The sequence below is a fragment of the Pyrgilauda ruficollis genome, unplaced genomic scaffold (assembly GCF_017590135.1).
Source record: "Pyrgilauda ruficollis isolate IOZ18807 unplaced genomic scaffold, ASM1759013v1 scaffold13, whole genome shotgun sequence".
NCBI classification, from domain to species: Eukaryota; Metazoa; Chordata; class Aves; order Passeriformes; family Passeridae; genus Pyrgilauda; species Pyrgilauda ruficollis.
Genome location: NW_024511432.1, coordinates 9,597,523 through 9,621,780, shown reverse-complemented (window position 1 = coordinate 9,621,780; position 24,258 = coordinate 9,597,523). Strand labels below are relative to the sequence as shown.

General features: G+C 40.4%; 1 protein-coding gene across 1 annotated transcript in view; it reads right to left on the bottom strand.

The window, feature by feature from the left end:
• Positions 1 to 24,252, bottom strand: part of TOX3 (TOX high mobility group box family member 3) — a 74,414-nt gene extending 50,162 nt beyond the window's left edge. Inside the window, exon 1 of the mRNA XM_041458724.1 lies at positions 23,544 to 24,252. Within this exon, the coding sequence (XP_041314658.1) occupies positions 23,544 to 23,645 (102 nt within the window). The 5' untranslated portion in view covers positions 23,646 to 24,252. The remainder of the gene's footprint in view (positions 1 to 23,543) is intronic.
• Between the last annotated feature and the right edge of the window lie 6 nt (positions 24,253 to 24,258).

Below are 24,258 nucleotides of genomic sequence, written 5' to 3'. Positions count from 1 at the left end.
TTAATTCTCTTGAACAGAGACTTTTTTCCATTATTCAACTTGATGATTTAAAATAAAAGTGATACTACCTCTGCACTTTAAGTTAGTGAATGTAATAAATAGTTTATAGAGCTTAAGAATGGCTGCTCCCTTTGAGGCAACAAAGAATGAAAGTTAACACTGGTGTGAGACCACAGTCAATGTCCACAGCCATTACTTCATGCAGGTAAGAATTCCAAACTCACTTCACTACCACTTACTTTTATTGTGGTGTGAAGTTGCTCGCTTTATGTTAATCTAGGAAGAACAAAAGGTCTATTTCCACTGCATAGTCCTGCAAGGAGAACACAAAAGTCATGCACGTTCAGTGTGAGATGATGTTTGTCTCTAAAGCCATGACACTTGCATGACATATGTTATCTATTTACATGGCTGCTGGCACAGGGGCTCTCCTCGGGCCAGGACCAGCTCCAACATGCCACGTTCCTGCAGATGAAAGCCAAAGCTTGCCAGGGCCAGGAGCTCTCCTTTCACTCCTGTCAGCTGGATAAGGTGATGCTGAAACTTCCAAAAGGGTGCAAAGGACAGAGGAAGGAATGGTAGAAACTGCTGTGCTGGAAAATTGCTCTGCAACAGAATAAATCGTAGGAGAGCCACAGGAGTTGCATTTTTCTCCTTCCCTTTTTTTGCTAAGAGAATGAGACAGAGCTTGGCCCAGGAGACAGACACCACACACACTCCTTTATCTAAATATGAAGACTCTAAAACTTAAAAACAACTCCCTTGTTTTAAGATATGAGAAGTTGGTGTTTTCTCTTCAAAACTGACTTTACTTGTTTGGAGACAATCTTCTCAACTGCATTTAGAACTAATACTCAACATAGAACTATTTACATTGCTCTAAATCCTTGGCTTACACTGCCTGTTTTCTTTTTGAACTACCTTCACTGCAAAAGGAATGTTGCAAAAAGAATTCTTCCCCAGGAAAAGCAAATCAGAAAGTACAAAAGATGCTACCTTTGCAAAAAATGCAACATTCAGATAGGAGACTATAATTAGGTTTCTATTCCAAGTATTTCAATGCACAGTTAACCTTAGATGACTGTGCATAAACCTTTTAATTAGCATGTTATCTTTGGAGCAATTAATATCTTGTACCTCATATGTTATCTTCAAATTAAAACTTCCACTTGCTCAGCATTATTAATTAATCATTGTGAATCTGAGATGAAATAGACATCACTCAAGAGAATGTCAGTGTTTTTGGAATGTCACAGCCACTGACATTTTAGAACAATTATTTAGCTGTCTTCCAACAACACAAGGCTATTGCCTTCAACTTACACTGTCTTTGTAGAACATACACAAACCCATGACATTCATAAATTACATAAATTGTTTTACATTTCCAAACAAATTTTATTGCTGCAAAACATCTAACTATTGCAGTCAAGATAAATCTTAGTCAAATATGCAAAAGTACATTTTTTAAATCCTTAATAATCCCCTCAATACAATCATGAATCTTCCCCTCTATCAGGGCCTGTAGTAGAGCATATAGCCAGTAGCAACAATTCAAAGTAAGAAGCAATATGACTATTTGACCCTGAAGATATCAATATAGATGAAGATCTTTTATAAGCCACAGTGCCAACCTGATTTACTGTGATGAATGAATAAATTCATAGCCTAATAGTTGGTATCTATATGTTTGATTTGAGTCTTTAAAAGAGGAAATAATTTCAAGAGGTGAGCGTTCTTATAAAAGAGTTTAAACTTTGGAATATTTACATTTTGTTTGTATCATATAACACATTTAATGAAAGTAAATACAAACCAGTGTAATGTGGCTGCTCTCTATTAACAAATAAAGTAATCTTTTATAACAATAAATTTCCTGTGCTTACGCTAAAAACGGTCTTATGTCTGTTTACAAGCAAATAAATCTTCATCTATATTGCACCAAAGGAAATTAGTATATTTCAAAGAAAACACCACAAGAATCAGTTGCAAAACAGTGTGTTTTCTTGAATTGGCTTAGACAATGAAGAGCATGACCTATAAATATTTAACAGATAAGATGAACATTTTCTAGGGCTGCAGCTCATCTGACTCCCAGTTTTCTTCCACAATCACTTGACTCCTTACAGACTTAACATGAAAATTTTCCACAAAAATAAACATTCTGAGTCAAAACACCTGGGGATTTAAGAAAAATAATTTTCTCCTACTCCTTACACCTTTATTCTACTATAATCACAAACAGAAACAAAAATTTCAATAGTGTCAAAAGATGCCTCATTGGTGAACTATAATTATACAGGACTGTGGTGAAACCTGCTGATATAACACACCACACATACATATATACCTCATCTATGCAAAACTGTATTATGCACAGCTATAATATGCATGGAAGTGTAGAAATGCCTGCAGAGCCCAACACAACAGCCAGGAACTGAGCTTCAGAGCACTACCAGGAGGTCCCTATATGTCATCATTGCCATCATCATCATCATCATCATCTCTCCTTTCACAGAACAAGTCAGTGAGGGACAGACATCACAAACAGTGCCCAAGGACACAGAGCCATGGGATAACTGAAATGTGATTGGAACCTAAATGCCCTTTTATTTTAACAAATACACAGTGTTTCTTCCCCTACAGTAAAGGACAGAAACAGAACGTGTATTATTTTAAGAGAATACACTTCCTAGCTTGAAGTAATCAGGTTTAATAAGTTTACTTAGAAAAATCTTAATCTCCATTGGGAAATGTAGGATGAAAGATGAAAAGGACAAAAGACTAATAAAAGAACCACCATGATTTTGATAAGGAGTGAGCTAGATTTATATCACATCCACATCAATGTAAGGAAGTGAATTTTTTTTTAAAAGATACAATTGTTCAAGCATAAAGACTTACAAAAAGTTTTACCAAAATTAATATCTTTTAAATTTCCTACCAAGAAACTAGACAGCTTTTACTAGATGTTCATAATAAAATGCAGAGGAATTCTGATGGTAGTAGTTTTAAATTAAATCAAATATAATCTCTATTTAAATGCATTTTCTTTTAAAAAGTCACTCTCTTCACACAATAAATCCTCAGAAATACATTTCCTGCTGAAATTACTCCACATCTTTCATGCCACAGGGAGAAATGGAAGTAGAACAGTCCAAATGAAGTTCTATTCACTTAAACCACAACTAGCAAAGCCCAGAGCTGAAGGTCACTGCAGTGCTGCCTCACACCCATGCACATCCAGAACTGTCTATTTGGATACTGCTGCCTTTCAAACATCCCTAACCCATAAAAATCAGGATAATGGTTCATTACGAATTACTACAGCACAAAACCTACAGATTTTCAACTGCTGCTTCAAAAGCAAATCTATTTTCCATTGAATTAATCAGTACAGGTAGCAAATTCCACGTGTAACTGAAGGAACTGGTGGGGGGGGGGGGGGGTTGGGGCATCAAAGAAATGTCTTTTGTGACCTTCCAAAGGAAATTTGTTTGGAAGAACCAAACCATGAAAGACCCAAGCCCCTGCCTGCTGTGTTTTCAAGCACAACCTCCCCAGGACCCACACTAGAACACATTCCACCAAATTCTGCTTTCTAACCCTAGTCAGGAATCTTCCCCACAGCAGCAATGCAGATGGATAGGATATTTGGTTTTGCCCTCACACCAATGGTTGGTTTGTCTTTTTTCAATGTTTAGGGAGAAAAGTCACCATTTTTACATGTTTCCAGCTTTGAAATTCCAAATAATTGTATCACAAAATAACAGGAGCTTCATCAAACCCAGAGCTATGCCAGAAGTTACTCCTTTTCCTGGCACACCTATAAACTTTTCAATTCTCAGCCTAGTGAAATTATCACATACAATAATTTAAATCTGATCTTAAACAAACCAATGCCAAACTCTGGCTGAATTATATATTTTAACTTTATTTTTTCTTTATTTTATCTGTAACCATTATTCTGTATTTTCCTTTCCAAGGACATGATGACTCAGATTAAGAGAAAAATTTACAGAACTTTGTAACAAACAGTTTTCAATTACCTTTAATAAATCTTTGGTATAAATGTGAATAGCTTCTTATGCAGATGAAGAGCATTAAATAATGAATTTAATGTTACTGAGCAAATGTCATTAACATTTTTTGAAGATGAACATTAGCTTTGTTGGTAAATGACATTTTGAATATTTAGAGTTTTATAAAGGTGGTTCACTTCTTTATACAGCAACAAATCTTCAGACAGTACTTGTGTCTGGTTGTAGAAAACTACAATTGATATCTTTTCCATATATACTTAACCTCCTACAGATTTATTTGATTCTCAATAATTACTATTCTCTGGTAAGAGGCATATGTTATTACAGCACACTGCACTCCCACAAGCTGTCCACTCAGTGTATTTTAATAAATCTCTGCCAAAGCTGTATAAATTTGATCCTGTTTAAATTTAATAAGGATCAGAATATATCAAAGCACAGATTCCCATGAGAGAAATAGATATTTTGCATAGTTATTGAGTGCCCTATTCATAAATACAATGTGTAAGACCTAGACCATCAACCTTGAATTAAAAAGAAAAAGAGATTAATGTGTGCAAAGCCAGCTACTTCTTAAATAACTAGTGAAATTAGTGTTTAATAAAACATTTTTCCCCATACAACTGTTAAAGACAGCAGCACTGCCACAGTTTTACTATTATGACTCTAATACAGAACTATTGAATTTCTGCAGTATAGAAACTTGAGAATACCTTCTCAAGTACCTCTTACAATTCTTCCATCAAAGATTTACCTACATACAGATTCCGAAACATGCCACCAAATGTTCCTCTTTGGGGCTGTGCTGCACGCTTTTCTATTCCCTAGGAGCACTGCCTTAGGCAGGAAGCAGATCAGCCACCCAAAGCCACAGCTATTGCAGAACCTGAGCTACTATAAGACAATGAAGAGCATAAACATGTATTTGACATCCATTTCCTGGAAGGATGTCTAGAGGAGGAAGAAATTCTCAATGCTCTATTAATTCTAGGTAAATTTCACTGATATTATGTAATAGCCTACAAAATTTTATGTTCTATTAAGTAGCTCGTGTTTCAGAGCCTGCTGTGCCAAAATACCAGGACACACAACTATGCTATTATGTGCTGATGTAGCAGCTTAGGAAGAATTTTGAAGATCACTGTCATAAACACAAATACAGCATGTATTCCAAATACAAATACATTTATATAACTTCAGATTCCAGTGTTTTCTTTGTTTTTGCTTTAAGGAAAAAACTGTTTGCATGTAAGGAGAAAAAAAAAAAACCCAAACACCTAAACCAGATTTCCACTAACACGTGTAGAGACCACACCTCACAGCTGCTAGTCACAGAAAGAATTCAACAGTCTTCCACTGGAAAATTACCTTCCTCATCATCAGTTTCAATTAGCAGCTGTGTATATGACTATACATACAACCTACCACTTTCAAAATAGCTCCACTTTCTTTTACCACCTTTGATGTTTACATGCTCACAGGTATGGGAAGGAAATCAGATTGTATTTATCCTGAATTAAAATTCATATTTTCAGAGTAAGAGCATGAAAGTCAAAAGACAAATCATTTTACATAGAGTAGAGCTCTTTCCCAAGGGGAAAAAAAAAGTACTAAATCAATTTGCCATTGTTTTATAAGTCAGCGACTGAGAATGAAATTACAGACGGCTGAAATTAATGTGAGTTTTGCCATTGACTTCAACGAGCCAAAGATGTCATCCTCAGTGTTTTACTACACACAGAAGCCTGATGTCAGAATTGGTACAGCTTTATGAAGTACATTACAACATAATTCAATCCATCAAAGTGAAGACAATCATACCATCACTCAGTCATTGGTCCCATTCACATCCATGCTAGGATTCATTCTTGTTTTCTTTTTCCCTTACCATCTTGTAAGTGTTGGAGCTGGGAAACACCTCAGCCATGTTTGCCAGCAATATTCCTTTAGTCAATGTTACGGTCAAAGTACAGGTATAAAAATTCAGTTGAAAATTAAAACTATACCAACTGAAATGTATGTTTGCCAGAACACTGTCATCAAAATCACAGCACTTAAGGCATGACTTTATACTGTGATCCTGTTTGATCTCAATTCAACTATTGATCCTGGCTAAACACATGTCTAGGCCTTCTATGTACCACCTGTAGCACAGGTCTTTGTTTCCAAGAATTTTTGAAAATTTTAGAAAATACTGTTGGTTCCACTCATTTAAACATTCAGTGTTTAAGTGCAAAGATGCTGAGTTTTGAGTATGGTGACTTGATTTCCTTTCTTTTACAGGTTTGGTTCTTTCAACTTTAATGTTATTTCAACAAAGGGCCTTGTGTTTATTATGGAGATATTCTGTTGTATTTCCCTTTTTTCAGTTCATGAAATTTTCAATATAACAAGAAAAAACAGCTCAAATTCTTATTTTAAAAACCATATTATCATTTTTATTCAGCCTGTATTTTAATATAGCATCAATATTTAACTACTTCATTAAATGAAGTGTGACTTTTATAGTGAAAATGTCAGTCTTTGCAGTTCATTAAATTCATTTAAAGTATAGCTGCTTGATTTTTTTTCTGAAGGAATAAAAGACTATTAACTGAAGGCATAAACTTAGCATTAGCATGTACTTTTTTCTTCAAATTAACATTCAAGATTTGCAACAGTCTTTACAAATTTAAGAGATTGTTTGTATCCTTTTGCATTATCATTGTTTTTATAATAGATGTCACTTTTATAGCACATACAACTGTTTATCACAGTTGGATATGACCAGTAGGATGTCGCAGAGGATATTAACATGTCACGTGCTATTATGAATCTGTAGACTCCTTCAAGTTATATTAAAAATACATTATTTTTAACTGTGGCATCTGGAAAAATAAACGGCATATGATGTAAAATGTAATAACTCTTGGAATCCAACAGGGTTTATGAGTTCTCTTTTTCTGTTTCATAAAACATTCTTTGATGAGTATCCTTTTTCTTTCAAGGAGGTTTTCTATTAACTAATACAAAAAAAAACACAGGGAAAGCACCATTTCCACAAAGGCAGCACCATGTAAGAAGTCCTGGTCCATCTTCTCTAGGGTATGTGATTTCTGTGACTAATGACTCTAAAACTGCAAAAGCTAATTACTTCTGATTAATAAATTGATGTGATTATAAAATGTTTTCATAAGAATAAAAAAGTTTCTTTGAAATGTACTAAGGTATGAAGGTGGTGATACTTTCTCTTCAACCTACTACTCCTTTCAATGTTTGGAGCAGATCGTAAGGACAGTGAAATCTTGAGTTTTGCAAAACTGTCATGAGTTATTTTCCATTGCAGTGCTTAGGTTCTGTCCTTTCCTCCCCAAAGCAATTTCATTAGGCCACTCTCTTGCAGTAACGATCTGAATCACTACCATGATGATTTCAGACTGCACTACCTAGTCAAGGCTTAATTTACTACAATACAGGTGGTGACTGGGGGAGGGGTTTGGGCATGTGATATTTTAAAGAGCTTCATTGCCATAGCTATAACATCCAACCTCTGAAAATCAGATCCTTCTGTAGTGTCTTAAATGTAGAATCCAAAACATCCTACAAGGAACATTTTGGGTACCACTATATACCACAAAGATTTAGGTTGGAACAAGGACTTTGAAAAATACCAAATTATCCAATGCATGATTTTAAAGTTCAGCACATTCCCTATTCCTCTCACACATGGGCACTTTTGTCAGCTCATGCAACCAGCACCTGGCACCAACTACAGAGGAAGAAGAAATGTAGAATGCAGTAATTAACATCTACTAAAGTTAAAAGCTTCCTTCAAAAACCTACTTCCAAGACTGCTGTGCACAATAAAAGTTTTATTTTCTAGGAAAACTATTTTACATCTCCAAATCTGTGCTGCTACTGTGATTTGTTTTTCTGTGTATCAAAAGCAACAGGGTTTCTAGGAAATTCTGATGTTTGAACTACCTTCCTTTGGATGAATTTCTCTAAAGAGTACTATAGAGAATAAAAACTGAATTATCATGTGGATGGAATTCTGAAGAAGGAAAGAAGAAACTCTAAAACTTTATTATAGAAGCAACAGCCAAGTCACATATATGAAAAGCTAACGGGTACCAGCGACACCTATTCCAGATTGGAGTTTCAAATAAAGTCTTTAAACACTTTTTTCCTACACTGTAACAACTGCCAAACCAAACTGATGGGCTCCATTTTAGAAATCCCTTACAGTACGGTTACATGGAACTAAACAAAAATCATTTGTTTTAGGATGCCATGAGTTAATATGCATCTGCAGGGGGATCCAGGCAGCTGCATCAAATCACCATGGCCTGACAGGTCACAGTGACCAGCTCACTCCCCCTTGAGAGGCAACTCCTCCCCAGCAGCAGAGATGGTTATCCTGGATGTGAAACAAGTGCTTCATTCTCCCACTGCTGGGCCCTGCCAAGCCAAGGCTGAGGCAATGCCACCCTTCCAGAGCTGTTTTTCTACAACAGTGCAAGGAGGATCAAATTGATCTTGGCCTATTCACCTTGTGCAGCCCTAGGAAGGAACATCAGGAGATCTCTAATCCGACCTCTGCTCAAAGTACAGCCACACCAATTGAGAAACTACTTGCTTGGGGTTTTTCTTCAGTCTGGTCTTAAGAACCATCAAGGATTCTGGGCAACCTCTTCCAATTCTCTGTTATCCTCAAAGTGATTTTTTTTTCTCTTTTCATCCAGCCTGAAACTCTCATTTCAGCTTGTGCCTGTTACCACTCAACCTCCAACCATGAACCCTTGAGCAGTCTGTCTCATCTCCTCACAGGTACAGGGGATGCTGTCAAGTCCCCTGAAGTCTTTCCTTCTCCAGGCTAGTCAAGCCCTGGTCCCTGAGCCCCTGATCACACAGGGCAAGTGTGTCAGGTACTGATCACTGTGCAGGCTCTCACTCCAGGTTCTTCTGTTTCAGTCCACCACAGGTCCTTGCTGAGATGTGCTTCCCTGCCAGCCAGATCCCAGCCCATATCTCTCAAACCATTACCCCAAAATCAGTGTTTGACACATTAGACCAAGGATAAATGCTTTGTCATCGAGCTTCAGGGGTCTGGGATGCTACCAAAGCCCCATCTATTCGCTTTTCTAAAGTCCACTTAAGAAGAAAAATAATCTTTCTTTCCAGATAAACCAGATAAAACACTTCATTACCCATTCTGATGCACAAGCATAAACAAATAAAACCCCATTGTTAGTACTTAGCAGCCAAAGTATGAAGAATAATTACTTTGGACAACTGAGATTTTGAAGAAAACTTTTACATCAGCTACAGTCACCTGCTTTAAAGTTTACCTTTCAACTATTTCAACCTACTCTTCAAAAAAAGACAAAGCTAGAATCTTATTGAAAAAAATCTACACTGGTTTTTAATCACATTTTAATAGCACAAAATTAATATAATTGTCTTGGGACATATTAAGAAATAGCAGCAATGAAATTTGACAATAAGATTTTTGCAATTAAACTGCCTTATAACCAAGCAGCACATCTTCACAGTATATTTCAGAGCTCAGTAATTCCCACAAAATCATGCTGCAAATGCAAATAATCAGCTACCTAAACATGAGGCTACCCGTGTTCAGAAGGAGCCATCTAATTCCTAAAACCTCAGAACCAGCAGATATTTATTACTGGTAAATTTTTCTGAACTTCTGAGATTAATCTACAGGTTTTTTGAGTCTGAAACACAAAACCAGTTCGGCCAAATGATCTCTTCCAAAAACATCAGTGTGTCACACCCAGTGCTATGAATGAGAGGCTTTCAAAGAGATCTGAGATCTACCAGCTCTTTGTGCCACACGCTTGGGCCCTCTCTGTTGGAAACAATAACTGAACTGATTCCACTCCAGCTGAAGAATCCTCAAGATACTGTTTGTTGACATACAACTTCTGCAGCTTTACCCTTATTTCATGTGATTTTTCAAAGAAAATTACTTGGATGAAGTTTCAATTTTATGTACTCCAACCAGACGACCATTTCAAGAAGCCAACAGATAATCTTTGTTTAAAATGAAAAGACACACTGCCCACATTTTTCTGTCATGTAATAGGCCTGGAAAAGGACATACAGGGAAAAAAATCATTACATCAATTAGAAAGATACTATGTTTATAATAATGATGGCAATAGTGGACAGTAGAAATTTCCCTAAAAGAGTAGATAAATAAGTATGCTGTTATTTTTTTTTTATGCTGAACTAAAAATATAATACAAATGAACACCACAGGGTACAGTACGAAGCATATTTCCTGGGAATGCTGTGTTCTCAAAAATGGAGGCAGCTACCATTTAGCAGAGCATGGAGGTGAGGAAGCAGATGATTACCTGATGTGCACCTGCAAAACACCCACATCAATACAAACTATCTAATGATTTAATACCACACTTCTAGAGATTGTCAAGGTTCCAGATGTGGATTGTTCCACCACCTCAGACGCTTAAAGGCCTTTTCCCCTCCCTCCTCATCACCACCAAGGAAAAGCCCACCGCTTCTGAAGGAAGAACTGAATAGTCTTTCCACATTCATTAAGAGATACTAGGTAACTGCCCACCATCTAAAAATCTCATTTCTAATTGTTTTCCATTATATAATTAGACTTCAGGCATTAATTTTCTTTACTAGCTGTTACACAATACTCCAAAGTTGTTATTAAGTGTGTGAGTAACTATCACATCTGTGGTTGCCTTGTCCAGTCTCACAGACTCACTCTAAGACTCACAAAGTGCATAACACAAATTCAGTATCACATATTTAGCAATGTAAAGATGAAACCTAAAAGAACAACATTAAGCAAGATGAAAAGTACAGCTAACCCCATGGCCTGTGTTTCACCCAACCAGATGACATTTAGCATCAACCCTGAGCCTGAAAAGTGATTACTGCTCCTTCCCTATGCAAAGGCTGCCTCAGCAGCTCAGCCCTCTGGAGAGAAAGGCTTTCCTCTCCTCAGTCTAAGCTCATGGGCAGGGTTATATATATATATACAGCCATGCTTGGAACACTCTTTTCTTTCTCACCCTGCATTTTCCATTATTACTGTTAGGTTATATATACTATCTCTTATGTCGTCTTCTCGTAAGAAAATGAAATTCTCCAGTAGAAGGCACTTATGAAAAAAACCTTAAACTTTTCTGACAGACCTGCAATTTTGTGTGTCACTTCTTTCACACTTCAGACATGAAAATTATCTGTACCTTTGCAGATGAGTGTAGCATTTTCCTTCCTTTATGTTTGGTATCTAAGCCAGAGAAAACATAATAATCATTCATTTATTTAGTAAAAGTACAGAACAAAACTAGTGAGACCAATGTGTTGCTTCTGGTAAGGATGAGAGGCCCAGCAGAAGAGGTGTTTCTCACCAGCCAGAGTTAACACTTACCAACACTGCAATAACGTAGCAGCAGCAGGACTGATTCCTTTGTCTTGCCAGAAGGTACAAAGAACTGGCTTTATCCTTTTAGGAAATGAGTGGTTCAGTGCCCAAGAAACTACTTATGAAGCTCAATTCAAAAGCAGCTCCAACTCTCTTTTTTAAAGAGAGTATATTCCTATGTGCAAGAGCAGGATTGCACCCTTTCCTTTTGAATCCACAGAAGATTTTCTTACAAAGTAAGGATGAGAAAGAAAAAGCTGAATATGTTTTAAATCAGTTCTTACATGAAGTTCAGTTTGTCTCACTGATTGATTGGGGTTTTTTGAGATAAACATAAATCAGCTTCACAGGGAAAACTTCAGTAGCTGGGATCAATAAGCAACTGGCCTTGCTCTAGCATACATACTGAGATTCATCATCTAAAATCTTCTTATTTCTTACTTCTGCATTCAATGACCCCTGAATACTTGAGTTTTGGGGAAAAAGGGTGCACATATGAGCTCCTTTGCCATAAACAAACTTTGGATGCCATAAACAACCAGAACCAAGAAGCAAAGACAAACCTGCCTCTTTCTTTTGATCAAATGAGAAGCAAAGATCAGTTCTCTAAAATGTAGGGAAAAATTTTAAATGGGAATAACATGTATTTTCACCCCCTTCTATTACTGTTTCTTGCCAACAAAAGAGAGAAGTTTAAGAACTCAGAGAGACTGAAAACACTTGATCGTCCAACTGTAAATATTTAGCAGTGTTCCCAAGGCACTATTCCCTCTTTGTCCCCAAGGTGTTTCACATCCCTTTTTCTATCCTTTTACATCAAGAAATGGCCATTTCCTTTGGCAACAAATAATGCAAAGACTTCTTCCTAACACAGAAGTGTGGAAGATGAAGTAAAACTCTAAAAATGAGCAAAATAAGAAGAATTGGGGAAAAAAATCAAAAAAGAAGATCAAAGATTTCTCACTGTTAAAATTCTGTGTCAGATTGGTGGTGCATTGGTTGTACTCACTGCAGCTGCAAAGTATCAATCTGATTTCATGAGCCTGAAGGTACAGAATAACTTTCCTCCATGGATATTGTTCCTTCTACTTTCACATTTATTTTAAAAGAAAAAAGGTTACACCTGGGGGAGCAGAAAGCAAAATGTATCCTTGATATCAGGTCTCACCCACACAGAGAATAAATGAAACTCAGAAGATCTAGAAATGCTTTATTTAGTCTAAAAGTATATGGATAGATGCTTTTACTATTATGATTTCTAGACTTTATCCTTTGATATGCATTTAAAATACTCCATTGACGTCATGGTATTTTAATGGAGTCCTTTTTGAGTCACAGAAACACTCAGAGTGAGGCATAACAACAGTGTTCACCTGCAGTTAGTCATAATAAATCAAGCTTTTTATCACTGTCTCTCACTTATGCCTCATGATGGAATAACCTTAAAAGCTTCTATTTAGAAATAATTCTGCATAAACACACAAATGACATGGAATATGATGCAGAGTGTATTTAGTTAGCAATCCAAATGTTACAAGCCATCATAAGGAGCTCCATGATCTCCAAAGATGTTTGTATCTTAATGTGGGTATTCTGTGCAGGAGCAAAGTGCCCCTCCCCACATTTTCCAAGCAGTGGAACTGTGTTAGAGCTGGTGCAAACCAATACACATTGTGTGAGCTTTAAAAATGTGTGACTGTCCAGGAGTCACGTTTTCAATTTCACATTTATTAGTTACATGTATTACAAGCAATAGCTGCCAATTTTCTTTACAAAACCTAACACAAACCTCAAAAAAAAAAAAAAAAACCAACTAAAAAAACACAACTCAAAAAACAAAAACCCAAACCCTTTAATATGTTATCAAGCGAAGAATCAGGATTCTTTTCTGGTATGTAAACTCTCCACCAGACTATTAACAGAAGGGCAGATTCTGAGACCTCCCTTGAAAAATTGCTATTTACTGGAGACAAGAATACAGGAGATAGGCAGTATACTCCTATGATATGTTATCACCAGCAATATATTTGTGCTGATAGAAGTCAAAGCCAATCTTCACCATCCCTACTCAGACACTTTCTAGCAGAGAAGACAGAAAAAGGCTGCTATCCTATCACAAGTTGTTTGCCAACTAAATTTAGAAAAACAGTTTTCTACTTAAACTGGGCAAGCTATAGCAGATCGAGGCAAAATAAACACAGAAGCTCACACTACCATTCTATAGCTGTTTGTTGTGAAGAATTACAGGTAAAAGAGCAAGACTGATCTCTAAGCTGCACACTGGACATACCCCACACCTGTGTATGCACAACACTGAAGTGCTGCTTGTTTGCCTGATTGAGTAGGTATTTCATGAACATATTTTCCTTTCATATGATCTCTGATTAATCGCTCTGAGTCACATTTAGCCCTAGATTAAACTGCCTGTCTTTCACCTAATTCAGTCTGAGCTGCACAAACACTGAGGTTCTGTCCCAGCTGTGGTGGCCCCAAGCATGTCAGGTTTTTGGTACGTGCCATCAGCACCAGCCAGAGCAGGCAGCAGAGCCACAAGGAGATGAGAAAGCCACCCAAGGAATGTGCTGAGACGGAGCACACTCCAAGAGCCCTCTCACAGCAAAGGCACCCACAAAGCTAATTCCAGGAAGGGATAATCTCAGAACAAACCTTTGTTTCCATCAGCAGGCCAGGGAGAGCAGGGAGCACTGAACCACTGCACTGCAGTCACTGACACACAGGGACGGCTGACTCGGAGTGCTGGAGGCAGACCCAGGTGAGACAACCCTGAGAACTGAGGCTGCACACACTGAGGGCTTGTCACATCCTTGAAACAACAATTACAGAAGCCATCCAATACCCAATGCACCTTACAAGCATCATCCAAGACCCCAGCACAGAGCTATTACGTTAAAAGAGGCTTAGATGAAAGTATGAGAATGAAACAAAGGCCCTTCTGCTCTGTCATAAACAGCAGGTAGATCTCTATCATGGAAGCAGTGATGCAAGCCACTGTTTGGGAAGCCTGGCTGCCCTGTGTGACATAACATCTGATTTACCACTCCACATGCTCTCCTTGGGTCTCAGCTGCACCACCACGGGAGCATAAAGATAGCTCTAAGTAGGATTTAAAAACGTCAGGAGGAAAGGACAGCAGAAACATCTGTTAGATCCTTTTATTTAACAATATTCTGAAATTGCAAATTATTTGGAAGGACAAAATAAATTGATACAAATGACTTCATCTTATCATTTGCAACACAGCAATTGGACACTCTCATAAAACCACAAAGAGAAAGTCACATAGGCATAAACATATTATTTACTCTCATGATTGCTTTGTACTGCAAATCTATACTAAGCTCTTGTGTTTGCACCTCACAGTGTATTTACATCTATAGTCCAGTGTAGTTTTGAGATCAGTCTTGTTTTTACTTAAAGTTCTGCTGTGAAAAAGAGCAGAGAATGCATCGTAAAATTCTTGGGGTTTTAACACGTGTATAGAATAGGCTTTTTTAAAATGTAAAGTATACTACATATTTCAAACTGTATGAAGCAAAACAACAGGAGAAAAAAGAACCATGTTGGGTTGTGGTAGGAAACCACAACTACCAAGTTTTTTGCTACAAAAGATCAATAGCACAATAGCCCCATATTTACATGGCCACCACCTATTATAGTCATCATCATTTCAGCCACGTGCTTTTCAGGAAACCACAAAAGTAACAGCATTAACCTATTAAAGCAAACAAAATGATTGTTTTTCCATTCCTAATAAAATTCTTCTTTATTTAAAGAATGTAAATAGAGGACTGTTAATCCCCTATCAGGTAAACAGTTTACTGATAAAAGTACAGTTTAACAAAAGCATTTTATTAATAACAAATTTTATTAATAACAAGTACTGAAATACAGTATCCCAAACCATTCACAAATTCAACTATTTGTGTAAGCCTTACAACCATAAAAAGAGTAGCATAAAAAGAATGGCAGATAAATATGATCTGCTCTGAAAATAAGCTACTCCAACATTCAGCAATTGATTCTTGCATGGCTTTAACACCATTTTCTTATCAAAATTAGACAGTTAATCAATACTGAGGTGTTTAAATATGTCCTGAACCTACAAACCTTTATATAATTCAGTGACTTTGAATACAGGCATTGTCCCATTGGGACAGAAAAGATGATTCATAAAGCTCATGTTGTTTCCTTGCAAAAAACGCACCAAAACCCCACAACAACAACAACAACAAAAACAAACAAAGCCCCACTCCAAAACAAAACAAACAAACAAACAAAAAAAACCAAAAAAAACCCTACTTTATTAACTTGGATGTCTAAAACTATTTAGATTTTAGGTTTCCATTTCTAATTTCTCTCATATTAACTGCTTAGAGAATTACAATACAAACTATAACCACTAGGACTGCCAAACACAGCAGAGCTTCTCTTGACAAAATTTCTTAAGGAAATCAAAGGCAGAGATGAAGACACCTCACCCCAAGTGATCTTAACCATCTGCATGAGACTTCATTTTCCACAAATCCTATCATGCTGGTAATTTTATATATTTCTAGCCTTTTGTTAGGTTGCCCAGTTGATCAGAACTCTTCAGAATATTCACTGTAGAGAAGGAAAATCCAAATGCAAATGTATCTGTCTGAGAAATGTGCTGCTTTAACACAATGATTTAACGTAACCATCACTTACATAGGTGGTAAAGCAGAGCAGGGAAGGGAGGAGATCCCTGTGCTGCTGCCTCTGCAGCTCTCACCCCAGCCAGTAGCTGAGACCTCTGATCCCTTATTTCAGAGGTTACCAGTCCAAGTCCTGGCATTTCATCCCAAAACACCCTTTGTTTTTAACCTATGTCACAACCCACTCTTTTCCATGTTAGTCTCAGCTCTCACAAGTCTTTGGCCAGGAACAATAATATGTGTCTCTAGTGACCCAGAGAAGGGCTGTTACTTTAAAAGAGTGAAAATAAAACATTGAATGGATAAAAATTTCTCTGTGAAATACCAAGACCAGGCCTGATCTAATGCACATGTAAGTAAGTGAAAGATGTGCACATTGAATGGGTCTTCTATGCATGAAAAAAACACTTTGATACAAGGGATACCTTCAACTTACAGTTTCTGAGAGTGGATTGCTTTTCTTTTCCCTCTTGATATGGAGCTTTCAGCCAAATGTGGCTGCTGGGCAAACTGGTTGTGCAGGAATAAACAGCAAACACTGATGCCAAGAGCTGGAACATGAACTATACAAACAAACTGAAAACTAGATGAACTGTTTGCTTAAAACAGTTTTCAATTATAAACTAACGTTGTCTGTTTTCAGTAGCACACCTTTTCCAACACAATTCAGCCTGCAACACTGGTCAATCATACTTCCAGCACTCTGCTCATAAGATTCAGCTATTTTTAATGTGATGAAAATAATATTTTCAGCTAATCTTCCCATTACCATGAAGTGAATGAGGAAGTTCATGAAAACATCTATTTGGACATTCAAGATTACCCATGGCAGAGGCAGCTGTGTAATGACAGTCTCCCGTTTTGGTTTTAATATTTCAGCTGCCCTGTAATGCCTGTGATTTTGAATACATTGTTTCAGGTATAAACAGAGAGAATACATTCAAAACAGGATTTGGACTGTTTTGACACACGCTAGCATCAGTGGAAAAGATGTGAAATAGAAATCTTGTTACAAAAATAAAGAATGAATAACGTGGCAGCAAGCATGATCTCATCTAAGTCTTCATCTGAACAGAGCACAGAGGCAAAGACCAGAAGGCTCTTGTGTGACATTGTTATCTAAAGTCCTGATTAGATTTTCACCTCAGAGTTCTCAATTTTGGTAGCAATCATCACAAAGATACTGTGGTGACTGGCACTCTATAAATACATCACACAGACAGGTAACAGTACAGAACACAGCTATCAGATAAGAGTGTGAAGCATTTGAAAATTCAACCCTGCCATTAGGTCTGTATAACAGTACTCAATTTTACGGCAGTAGAAAAGTGATTACAGATAAAAAGGTAGGATTAGTGCTGTACAAATTCTTCTCCTCTTAAATTTGATCATCATCATTCAATAGCATTACTTAGGTTTTTAAGGAGTATCAGAATTCAACAAATATATAGGCATGTATTAACTGTAAATTTAATAAAAGCTGCAGCACAAACCACAGGTCACAGTTTGACTGGCCTCACTTTGTCAGACACTGCACAAAACTGCAACAAATGAATCACACAACTGAGAGCCTCTCTTGAGTATCTGCCAAAGAATAGAGGCTGCTATTTCCTGTGCTTCTATTTTAGATTTTATTATAAATTTGCAATAATTCATTATAAGGTTAGGCTGGACTGGGTGCCTGTCTGTGAAGTACAATGTGGTGTACTATGGGTGGTACCATGGGAATGAGGTTCTTGTCATCCCAGTGGATTTGGTCAATGTTTCCTCACCCCAGAGTCTATGCAAAGTGGGTCTCCATGGCACACACACCCCAGAGTTGTGATTGCTACAAAATATCACTGTTTTTAAAACTCCACCCACTAGTGATTTCCACACATACCTTAAGTACTCTAAATATCTCCTAAGCATTACATTCAAACTCTTTATGTATTACTGTATTCCTGCAAGCATCTTACTGATATGGTTGTAACCCACTGTAATGAAAACATCTAAAAATTATTTCTAAAAATTGACTTCTACAAAGTATATTTTTTATACAATCAACTCTCAACCAGCAAATGGTACATTCAGTATAGGAGCTGCACTATGTGAGCAACAGAAAAACTGTACACTGCACAATCCAGTCAGAATCCCCATTACAGGTGTTCATTCTGAGCACCAACCACAGGTTCTTGCACAGCTGTGGCATACAGGGGTTTTTCCTGTTTCACAGCCAGCTCTTAGCTATGCCAGAAAACCTCAGGGGTGACTCTGCCTGCAAAACAACATAATGCAAGGCGGGGTGATGATACAAATTATAATTTTCATTCTGGTGGACATACTCATATGACCATTTCACTTCCTCTTCCAGGGACTAGGAATTATATATCCAACAATTTTAGTGCTGGACTGGACAGACAAATATTTTGGGAACTTTTTTGCTCCCTAGCAGCAGTTGCCTACACAGTCCTGAGGTTTTGAGATATCCAAGGCAAGAGCTGGGCGTTCTGGGAAAGAAGCAGTTGAGCACACTTGCCACCTGTGCCAGATGATCAGTGGAAAATACTGGTGATAAAATGTCATTTACTGAGTTGATACTGCAACAGAAAGTTCCCAATCCCCTGCCTAACTTGTCTCCAACAAGACCTGTATTTGTGTCTCTGCCACACACCTCTACTTCACCACTTCTCCCTGGTGCTTTGTGGCCCTGTCCCATCAGCTGGGGCCACCTCTGTCCTGGTCAGGCTGTGGACACACACAGGAGCACAGCACAGAGCAGCAGAGACTGCCCCTACTGCCCCTTTGCACCAGAGCAGAGCCCAGATGTAAACAAGATATGTGCAGGGCAGCTGATGAGTGAGCATGGAGCTTTCTGTCTTAGCAACATACATGCACCCATTGTCTCTCACCATCTGCTGCAGGAGAGGAAAACTCATGCATATAGAGCCACCCTAAATTTGCAAGAAGAATAGTTTTAAATTATTTGCATAACTGTAATCCACTTTTTCCTAACAACATTCTAATAGGAATGACTTAGAGCCCCAGTTTAGTTGCTACTAAACTATTGCTGTCTTTGCTTTACCTCTGGAAGAACAAGATAAACTTCCTGAGCCTCCTTTGTAAAATGAAAAATATTTCAGCCAAAAACATCAAGCTCTGACAATCTCGTATGTGTGCCTAAATTAAGGTATGTATGTTTGAAATTTGTATCCTTCAAGGACAATCTGTGTAGTAGAGATAAACGTTATAAAATGCAGGCAGCTAAATAATGAAGTAAGGATTCTGGAATTTAATATGATAACTCAAGCACTGAGCACTGTATTTAGGTTTTGGAGTTTTCACTTTTTCCAAATGGCATTATAAGAATTACAGCTTCTTTAAAAAAAAAAAAAAAAAAAAAAAAAAAAAAAAAAAAAACAAAAACTAAAAAAACCCCCACATGTGTATGCCAGGATGAATACTAGTTCCCTAAATATTTTTAGTACAAGACATATAATTTACTCAATAAGTGAAAAAGTTTGTTTAGAAAAAGCTACTCAACTGTACTGAATGTCCAAAATCATTCTCCATCTGCAGAACCATAAAAGGGCTCAAAACAGAAGCAGAATGTTTTACAACAGCTGGTCTCTTTCAACTTTCTGTAATTTTTATAGCTCCTTTTTGGTGATTTTTTTTTTTAGTATACTGCAGCAGGATTCTTCTAGAAGCAGGCAAACCATGGTTTCACTTGTGCAATTCCATGAAGCAGAAGTGGATCGCTGTTATCCCGAGCCACCACCAGGCACACACATGCAGGGTCAAGTAATGTACTCTCACATCAGGGCTGAAAACTTATCAAATATGGCCCTGATCCAGCAAAGCACTTAAGCACATGCTTTACTTTAAACATGTAAGTAATCCTATTAGAGTAAATGAGATTCAGCATAAACCACTGGACTGAATCTCAGAATACCTTGGTTGTGGCCCTGATTATGTCAGTGACCGACTGTGTAACCTTGGACAAATCACTGCACTCTGTGCCCCTGTTTCCTCTTTTACCCTCCACATGTGCATGCCATGTTGCACCACCTCACCAAAGGCAGCCCCAAAGAATCTCCTAGAAACTGCTGTGGTGGCAGGGATGTGTATGTGCATCAGTCCATTTCAAACACCTGTCATGTACTCAACAATAACCCTCCTCCAAAACACCCCAAGATGACATCCCTCACCCTTAGGTCTTATCCAGTCCTCAGCACCAATTTCAAAAGCACATCATTGCACTTAGAAAGCAGCTGGGATGGAATCCAGCCAAAGGCTACCTGCAGGTCAGGGCCAGCACAGCTCCTCATCATCCCAGGTTCCAAACCCAGGGCTCAGGATGCAGCTCCCCTCCCACCTCTGACCCTTCCTCACAGGGCACCCTGAGATCCCAAGTCCTGCCTGGGGGTTCATGGGTCAGTCTGCCGCATTCCTGCCAGTGCTGCACCCACTGAAGGGCAAAAACCCTGCAGTTCTGGGAAATTCTGTTTAAAGCATGCAGGTGGAAGGCAGCATTGTCTCACAGGGTGCAATGTATTTGCACTAAAAGGCTTTAAATTTGATATTTTTAGACACTATCATGCAAAATACAATTTTCCACAGGCGGGCCATATGCCATCAACTCTATGTCTTAATGATCTTGAGAATATTTTCACATAAATAATTCTGCTTTTGCACATATGTACAACCACGTAGTCTGTTTACTCTTGCCATCACGCTGCTTCCCGGCAGTTGTCACAGGCAATGTCACTGTCACAAGGAGAACACGGATTCAGCTCCTAACAATGAAGCAGGCATGGATGAGTGGGCAGGACGCTCAAATGAGTTTCAGAAAGACTTGAGGTGAAATACTGTCCCTAGTGAAATCAATAACAGTTCTCACATTTACTTCAGCAGAGTAAATATTTCAGCCCTTTTTTTCAGTGCCTTCTGGTCATCTCAGTAGCTAACAGAACAATCATTTATTTTCCTTAGAAACACAGGGAAGAGGACAGAAGACAAGGAAAGCAAAGCAGGGAGGCAAGATATCAAAATAGATGTACTCTCTTTATCAGAATAATTAAACACCCCACAAATTTACAATGACTCTTATAACTACAGATTACAAACAATGCAGAAAATGAGATCAGATTAACACAGTTAGGCCCATCCTTTCTAGGAACTCATTCACAAATTCTTCTTATGTCCTTGAAACACCTGTACACCACGTTGCTGTTTTGCCAGCTGAGCCAATGAAGAGCTCACAGCAACAGCAACACAATTCCTGTGTGTCAGCCTGCCCCAGATCAGGCCTTTTGCATACAAAGATATCTATTATAAGACACAAGCATCATGAGCTGTACTCTGTTAATTAAAATATTTTCTGCTGCAGACTGGAAGCCTGGCCTACAAGGTACTTGCCAAAATTACGTTCAGGAGCGCAGCAAGTGAAATGTGTTTCTGAATAGGCCAAAAGTTAGTTACTTTTGACTTTTTCTGAATGCACACTCTGTTCTCATTGTACAACGATGGGAAATACAGTTAAAAGGTTATATGTAACTGTGCACTAGCAGCAAGTTAATGGACACGAGAAACTACCGGTATTCAGAAGATATTAAAAATTTTGGACGTACAAAGAAATTTAGAAAGAGCCTACAGAGTAACCTGTACCTGAGCTTGAATTAAGCGCACGCCGTGCACAACACAGGAAAGTCACAGAACAAGTGAAATTTACAGTAAACACGCCGGCTGCCAGTGAGCGCTGCAAGTTTCCAAAATTAGCCGGCTTATCAACCAACAGCGGACATTTACGAGGCATTTTCGAGCTCCCGGAGTCCTCAGCAGCCCTCAGAGCCGGGGCTGACATTTCATCTTCACCTCACGCCCGGCGCGCTCCGCTCCGCGCTAACAAAGCCCCGCGCGCGCATGCGCGGGCCCTGCGCGCCCCGCGGCCAGCTGGACCCGGGCCGGACAGCCGGACACGGGCCGGACAGCCGGACACGGGCTGGACAGCCCGACACGGGCCGGACAGCCGGACACGGGCTGGACAGCCCGACACGGGCCGGACAGCCGGACACGGGCCGGACAGCCGGACAGCCGGACACGGGCCGGACAGCCGGACACGGGCCGGACAGCCCGACACGGGCCGGACAGCCGGACCCGGGCCGGACAGCCGCCCCGCCGGCCAAACTTCAGCGGCCCCGAGGGACATCGGCCTGCAGAGCGACACTGCAGTCCACCCACGACATCCACCCACGCGCGATTTCTCTAGGATAAAGTTTTCCCCAGCTACTGAATCTGTTTGAACACACGCTACTTCTCTCTCTGAAAGTGAGGTTTGTATTTCAGCAAAGTTTATCTCTTCGTTTGGAAAGGATTTTTGAAAAAAAAAAAAAAAGGATTTAACGTAAGTTCAGGCTTCATGCAGCACCCTTCTTTTCCCCAGCATCTCATACAGTGCCTCACAAAAGGCCCCAGAGGTTGGACAAACATAGCACCAGGAAAAACACAGCGTGAAAGGGATCTTTATGTGCATGTGTGAGGGCCCAGTGCTAATAGCTCAATGTGCTATTGACACATCACAGTGCAAACAGCTAAGTCTTTTTCAAAATAGCGTGAGTCACAGTGTCATTCTCAACTTTGGGTAATTTGTGGTAAATCATCCCCGTATTATTAAAACATATTTCTGTAAATGAAGGTAAGACACTGGGAAATGACTACTGCTTCTGACTGTAAGGTTTACTCCAAACACTGCACATGCCGCAGAGGTGTGAATAGACAGAAGTGGTACTGCAACTTCTGTGACAGCCCTCGCCAAAGCGGAGCGTTAGTTACCCTCCTGTACCAGCAGCTGATGCACTTTTAGATAATCCTCCCGTTTGGATAATCCTCTAGTTAGGAACTGGCCATGACAGAGCCGCGCTGAGCCGAGAGAACGGAGCAGAGGGAGGCTCCGTGCTCTCCTCGCAGGGCCGTCCGAGCCCACCGCGCTCCGCCCGACGCGCCGGGAGCCGCGGGGCTCCCGCCCGGGGAAAGTTCGGCAAGTCCCGACCCCACCGCGAACGCTGCGCGCTCGGGACGCGCCTTTGTTCGCCGGCCGTGGGGAGCAGGATCGCCTCCCCGAGCTCTTCCCGGCTGTCTGCCGCTCGCACCCCTCTGAACCGCCCGAGCACCGGCCCGAGGGCAGGTTCCCCAGGGCGAGCCCCGCGGCAGGAGGAGCCGCCCGGGCCCGCCGAGCACAACTTTGCGGGGCTGGGCATCCCCCGGCCCCGCGGAGAGCGGCGGGCGCTCCCGCCCCGGGCTCCGCGCATCCCCCAGCCCCGACCTTCCCGCCCCGACGGAGCCCCAACTCCGGTCCGCGGGCAACCGGCCCGGGTAGCAGCACGAGGAATTAACACCCGCGGGAATAATCACCTTGTTGTAGTTGTAGTAACCCAAACACTGGGCAAAGTCCAGGTTGGAGGGGTCTCCGGGGAGCGCGCTGCCCGCCGCAGCCGGGTAAAATCTTACATCCATGCTGGAGATTTGGTCCACTTGGAGAGACCGCCGGGAGGTTTAATAGATCCACCTTCAAGTGCCTTCCCCGAGCTAGGGGCACGGGCAAACCGCCGAGGGAGCGGAGCTGCGGGGCGCCGAGCCTGCCCGAGAGCGGGGACGAGAGAGGGCCGGGGGGCGGCGGGGACAGCGGGGGAAGAGGCGGCGGAAAAGTGCAGGTAAACAAGGAGGAGAAGAGAGGAGGATGAGAGGAGAGGTGGGCAGCGGACCCAGGTGGATGCCCGTCCACCTCGGCGGGAGGAGGGGAGGGGAGGGAAGGAGGGAGGGCAGGGGAGAGGGAAGGAGGGAGGGAGGGCTGTTGTTTTTTAAAAGCTCAGTGCCAAGCCACAGGCTTTGCCTCCGCATTCAGGAGCAGCTGCTCTACACAAAGGAGCCACGCGCCCGGCGCGGACGGACTGACGGACGGACCGGCCGCCGCCGCCGCCCGCCCGACAAAGGCGGGGGGACCGTCACCGCCGGGGAGCGGGGCACGGCGGGGCCGCGGCCGCCCCGCGCTGCCGGGGAGGGGGCGGCTACCCCGGACTCGGTGCAACAGGGCTGCGCTGGCCGGGCGCGCTGCGGGGCGAAGTGCCGA